At 40.5% G+C, this 6261-nt stretch overlaps 1 protein-coding gene across 2 annotated transcripts; it reads left to right on the top strand.

The window, feature by feature from the left end:
• The first annotated feature begins 35 nt into the window (after nucleotides 1-35).
• sebox (SEBOX homeobox) lies at nucleotides 36-6037 on the top strand. Of its 2 annotated transcripts, none has more exons than XM_061781671.1 (3): nucleotides 36-2539; nucleotides 2740-2945; nucleotides 4741-6037. In XM_061781671.1, the coding sequence occupies exons 1-3, from the start codon at nucleotides 2416-2418 to the stop codon at nucleotides 5431-5433; spliced, it is 1023 nt and encodes a 340-aa protein (XP_061637655.1). In that variant the 5' UTR covers nucleotides 36-2415; the 3' UTR covers nucleotides 5434-6037. The 2 variants fall into 2 exon arrangements, with proteins under 2 accessions (XP_061637655.1, XP_061637654.1); XM_061781670.1 differs by having other exon boundaries at nucleotides 4732-6037.
• Nucleotides 6038-6261: the final 224 nt, after the last annotated feature.

The raw sequence follows: 6261 nt of genomic DNA, 5'->3' as shown, positions 1-6261 counted from the left end.
AGTAGTTGTCACTGATGGTGGAGGGCAGAGGTGTCCAAAAACCAGTCCGGGGCTATTTGCGTCCTGCCGTATATTCTAATAAAAAAATTAAACACGGCCCACATCAAAAGGTGACTAGAAAAAGTTAAAATGTTCAAAAAAATAATAGTATTTGAAAATATCACAGGGTGGAACGGTGTACCTCACAGTTCAGAGGTCATGGGTTCATATCTGGACTCCGGCCTTCCTTGTGTGGCGTTTGCATGTTCTCCCTGCGCTTTCTTGGGTTTTCTCTTGGTACTCTGGTTTCCTCCCACATTCCAAAAACGTGTATGTTAGGTTAAAACTAAATTGTCCATAGGTGTGAATGGGAGAATGAATGCTTGTTCGTCTATAATGTATGTGCCCTGTGATTGGCTGGCATCCTGTCCAGGGTGTACCCCCCCTCTTGCCTGAAGCCAGCTGGGATATAGGCTCCAGCACCCCAATGAGGATAAGTGGTATAGAAATGGATGTTACAAGATATTACACTTCTTTAACAGTGTAATGTTGGGATTATTATTATTAAGTCAAACAATCTTTTTGACATGTATCTTCATAATTTAACTTCCGATGTCAATTATGTTACACCAAAATCATATTGTTGTATGGTGAATGATGGTAAATAAGACTGAAGTGACTGTTGTGCATCTACAACCCCAATTCCAATGAAGTTGGAACATTGTGATAAACGTAAATAAAAACACAATACTGATTTGCAAATTATGTTAGACCTATATTTAATTGAATACACTACAAAGACGCGGCACGGTGGCCGACTGGTTAGAGCGTCAGCCTCACAGTTCTGAGGTGCGGGGTTCAATCCCCGTCCCCGCCTGTGTGGAGTTTGCATGTTCTCCCCGTGCCTGCGTGGGTTTTCTCCGGGCACTCCGGTTTCCTCCCACATCCCAAAAACATGCATTAATTGGAGACTCTAAATTGCCCGTAGGCATGACTGTGAGTGCGAATGGTTGTTTGTTTCTATGTGCCCTGCGATTGGCTGGCAACCAGTTCAGGGTGTACCCCGCCTCCTGCCCGATGACAGCTGGGATAGGCTCCAGCACGCCCGCGACCCTAGTGAGGAGAAGCGGCTCAGATAATGGATGGATGGATGGACACTACAAAGACAAGATATTTAATGTTCAAACTGGTACACTTTATTGTTTATAGCAAATAATCATTAACTTAAGATTTTATGGCTACAACACGTTCCAAAACAGCTGGGACAGGGCCATGTTTACCACTGAGACAGGTCTGGACTTTTACTACGAAGCCACGCTGTTGTAACACGTGCAGAATGTGCGTTGGCATTGTCTTGCTGAAATAAGCAGGGGCGTCCATGAAAAAGACGTTGCTTGTTTCTCCATATGTTTCTCCAAAACCTGTATGTACCTTTCGGCATTAATGGTGCCTTCACAGATCTGTAAGTTACCCATGCCATTGGCACTAACACAGCCCCATACCATCACAGATGCTGGCATTTGAACTTTGCGTCCATAACAGTCCGGATGGTTCTTTTCCTCTTTGGCCCGCAGGACACGACGTCCACAATTTCCAAAAACAATTTGAAATGTGGACTCGTCGGACCGCAGAACACTTTTCCACTTTTCATCACTCCATCTTAGATGAGCTCGAGCCCAGAGAAGCCGGCGGGGTTTCTGGGTGTTGTTGATAAATGGCTTTTGCTTTGCATAGTAGAGTTTCAAGTTGCACTTACGGATGTAGCGCCGAACTGTATTTAGTGACATTGGTTTTCTGAAGTGTTCCTGAGCCCCTGTGGTGATATCCTTTACGCATTGATGTCGGTTTTTGATGCAGTGGCACCTGAGGGATCGAAGGTCACGGGCATTCAATGTTGGTTTTGGCCTTGCCGCTTACATGCAGTGATTTCTCCAGATTCTCTGAACCTTTTGACGATATTATGGACCGTAGATGATGAAATCCCTAAATTCCTTGCAATTGTACAAGGAACATTGTCCTTAAACTGTTCGACTATTTCAGTCTTTTTTGCCACCTGTCCCAGCTTTTTTGGAACGGGTTGCAGCCATAAAATTCTAAGTTAATGATTATTTGCTAAAAACAATCAAGTTTATCAGTTTGAACATTAAATATCTTGTCTTTGTAGTGTATTCAATTAAATATAGGTTGAACATGATTTGCAAATCATTGTATTCTGTTTTTATTTATGTTTAACACAACATCCCAACTTCATTGGAATTGGGGTTGTATTAGGGGACTTGCAAAACAGCATGATTGGACTCTCAGTGACTGGAGATTGAAGTGGGTGGCGTTTTAATACCTGAGTTTCCTGTGTGGGGGGAGGGTGCTCTCTATAAGAGGTGGTCTACCCTTCACTCTGTCAAACTATGCATCAACTGTCAAAGGATCAGTGGGTGAATGCGTGTTTGTGTGGTGATAATGGCTTTGTTCATGGATGCAGATTTCTCATTAGTCAAGCAGAACCAGCAGGCAGATGTGGTGGATTTGAAAGGGATATTTGGGGAACAAGAACACTGTAAAGGTAAGCCAAAACATCTGTAAATAAATTGTTTGATATGAAAGTTATGATAAATATTGGAGGGGACCATCAGCCTCCGTTACAATTTCGTAAAAGCGCCTAAAAATTACACTTGTCAACAATAACAAAATTCCTACATATCTCATACCACTTTCACAAATGACTACAATTGATTAATGAACCTCTTTCCCCTTTCGCTAAAGACGTGCACAATGAGAGTGGCCTGTCCTCCTCAGAGCCGGACCGGGCAGCCTGTCTCACTGAGGGTCCAAGAAAAAGGAAGCGGACCATCTTTAGCCGAGCTCAGCTGTCCGAGCTGGAGCAAGCCTTTGCTGTGACGCCCTACCCAGACATCACCCTCAGAGAGAGGCTAGCCGTGCACACACACCTGCCCGAGAGCAAGATACAGGTGGGTGAGCTGAGCAGGGGTCCCTCCTCGCATTATGTACAGTCTATGAAAAATGATCTATGCACAATCTGTCTGTGAGTACACAAAATAGGCGATATAGCGTCATTTCATGTATTTGGTACACCTGCACAATCTGATAAATCCAGTTCGAGTTTCTATGAGAGGAGCACTTTATTAGAAATACCTTGCAATAACAATTACATAATGCAACATTAAAAGCTCCAAATCATACAATCAAAACAGAATTTTTATCTTTGTAACGGTGGAATTAAGTGGGATTAAGCTCATGTATTGGCTCATATTAGATCAGGCACTGCAAAGATGATTTTTTTTAATATACTGTTCACTAAAAATACATTCCGTAGTTTTGAAATAATATGGAAAAAAAAATAATCTAGCACCTGGCTTGCCAGAATTTTCCTGTAAAAATATATGGTAAAAATGGAAACACCCTTATAGAACACCATGTATATTCAACAGTATAAAAATGTTAAGTTCACAAAAAATACAGTTTTAAGTGGTAAATTAAACATCCTTTTTCTGCTGAATTAACATGAACATGCTACTAATTAATTATTTCAAATTGGCAGCGTTTTGACGATTATTTTTTTCTTTAATTACAACATGCATGTGTGAATAGTTAAGTAATTTACAAAATATTGCTATAAATTTTATATTGTTTCAATTAGATGTGTCATAATTAATCAATTAATCGACAACTCATCGATCATCAAATTCATCTATCTATTTTGATAATAGCTTAATCGTTTAGCGGCATTGTTTCACATCAAATTGTCCAAATCCTCTGATTGCAGCCTCTCAACAGTAAAAATTCTGTAATCCTTCATGAAAGCAGACTGATTATTGTTTGTGTTTAATCAAAACAGGACATTCACAAACATCTGCTTTTACTTTGGAAAACATCGATCACCATTTTTTTCCCCCCTATTTCTGACATGTTACGGACAAAACCAGTAACTGAATGATAATCAATTTATGGAAAAAATAATAATAGTCAGTTTAAGCTATTATGAAAATGATTATTTGCAGCCATAGTATGGCCAGAAGTGTGAATGTGAGTTCATAATGTTGCTTGCCTAACCAAACCTGGCTGTACCCCACCTCTCGCTCAAACACAACTGGGATAGGCTCCAGCTCACCCATGATCCTAATGAGGACAAGTGGTATAGAAAATTGATGGATGGATGGAAGAAATAATATGATGTCCAACATCATTTCCTCAGCTTTATATAGACTTCAGTTTTATATAGGGTGAGGAAGTGGAAATACCAAACATACAGTTAAATTAAAAGAAGCCGAACTCTGTTCTAATTCAGATTTTTATATCTGTTCAAGCAAAACATTGATAGTTCTTATATTGGATCTCATTGGATTGTGAAGATGAAGTGTCCGTCGAGTGGCGATGTATTGCTGGCGTCAGGCAGAATCCTTGCATCTCCAAAACCATAACTTTTCAAGAAAACCAAAAAAACTGCACGTTCGTTGAGCCATTAACATCTCCTCATCAAAGAGAGCAGGCCATTTTCAACGCTTCAATAATTTGTAAAAAATAAAGTGCCTGCTGTGACAAGGGAGTCGGAGTGGCAAGTTTTCCAAAGAACTTACGCACGATTTGTCCTGGGAAGTGAGCCACATAACAGGAGCTTGTTGAGCAATCTTTCCTGGAGATTCTCCTGAAACCAAACAAAACAAACAGACTGGCCCACACAATTGTTGTTATAAAATTGAGTTGAAGTGTAATTCAATTGAGACTGACATTAAAAAGTTTGTACAGGTGTGGTTTCAAAACCGAAGAGCCAGAAGTATCAAGACTGGGAGAATGCCCAAGTCCATGAAACATGTTCTTGGAGATAGGGGACTTTCAGAACCTATGTCTGGGCTGGTGACCTCAGCTTTTCCTGCCCAAACCACCTTGGCAGACATATTCAGACCGGAGCAAAACCAGCCCTGTGACGACATCCCACCGTTGTACTCTGAGTGGATCCAGCTCTACAGCAACCAAACTACACCATCCACTTCCACATCGATCCACCAGCAGCCCACCATTGGCTCCCCGAAGTGTTCAGAGTCTCGACTGTGGGAAGAGGAGCGGCATCAGCGGCAGCAAATGGGATCAACCGTCCCGTCTCTCCTTCCTGGTTCTTTTTCAAATCCCATCACCAGACAACCTCACCGTGCTGCGTCTAATCACTCCTACCAGTCCCTCAGGAACTTCAAATCCCAGAGCCTGGCTCAGGCTGGGGCTCATCAGGCTATCTACGGGGGCGGCGCCGGAGGCCACATTTCTGTCGACCAAGTCGTTCCTTCTCACTCTCAGTCGACATACTGGGAAGTAACTCAGGGCCAAGGACCTCACCACCACCACCACCATCATCATCACACACAAATGGCACCACCGACCTCGATGGGCTACATCTCAGACCTGATCTACAATGCTGCTATTGTGACCAACTTCCTGGAGTTCTGATGAAGTGTACAGTAGAAGTGTACAAAATGTATTTCCCTTTTATACCCTGTGTCCAAATACACAAACTCCTGCTTGTTTTGTCAAATTGAAATAACAATATCTCAAATACTGTAGTGAGAATGTTCTTCCTCTTCCCTTGTGTTAATGTTGCAATCATCTTTTATATGTTGTTTGCTTTTATTTCCCCTAAAATGTAATACAAAATGCCATGCAATTAACTAAAACTGTAATATATATATATATATATATACATGAAAATGGGCAATTAATGACTTCCAAGTTGTTTAAAAAATATTTTCACAGGAAATAAAGTGAATTAAAACCCTTATGGCATTTTGAGTAATATCTAACATTGTCAACTATAATACTCATATAGAGAGAACTTAATCACAGTGTAATAAAACTAAATACAACTAAAATAAAGTAAAAATACTCATTCTTTGAAGACGCCCAATAAATAGTTGCGAGGATAGGTGTTTATTGAGTGATACTGTCATTAACATTGTTTACTGGTACTGCTGGATTTCACTTGGTGTGTATTGTATAAGAAGTGTATTTAAGCATCTGCTTGGTAAAATGAATGTGTGTGTCTATTTGATATTAAAATAACTGTATGGGTCATATTGGTCTAAGCAGTATGCCGCAGGGTGTTCCAGTTACGGTTCTATGGTTGTAACTTTTCGTCTTTCTGTGGCATCACAAAAAAAAAAAAATATATATATATATATATTTTTAAAAAGCCAAAGAAAAGGTAAAACCTTTAACGTTGTTGTTCAGATGCTCACAGTGCTGAACTCTGATGACATGCTGACTTGTAACATGTTGGTT

The sequence above is a fragment of the Phyllopteryx taeniolatus genome, chromosome 8 (assembly GCF_024500385.1).
Source record: "Phyllopteryx taeniolatus isolate TA_2022b chromosome 8, UOR_Ptae_1.2, whole genome shotgun sequence".
NCBI classification, from domain to species: domain Eukaryota; kingdom Metazoa; phylum Chordata; class Actinopteri; order Syngnathiformes; family Syngnathidae; genus Phyllopteryx; species Phyllopteryx taeniolatus.
This window is presented reverse-complemented; position numbering and strand designations above follow the sequence as displayed.

Coding starts and splice junctions, on each gene's coding strand:
- sebox (XM_061781670.1), top strand. CDS start 2,416: ATGCGTGTTTGTGTGGTGATAATGGCTTTGTTCATGGATGCAGATTTC. Junction 2,540..2,739: donor GGAACAAGAACACTGTAAAG/GTAAGCCAAAAC, acceptor CTTTCGCTAAAG/ACGTGCACAATGAGAGTGGC. Junction 2,946..4,731: donor TGCCCGAGAGCAAGATACAG/GTGGGTGAGCTG, acceptor GACATTAAAAAG/TTTGTACAGGTGTGGTTTCA.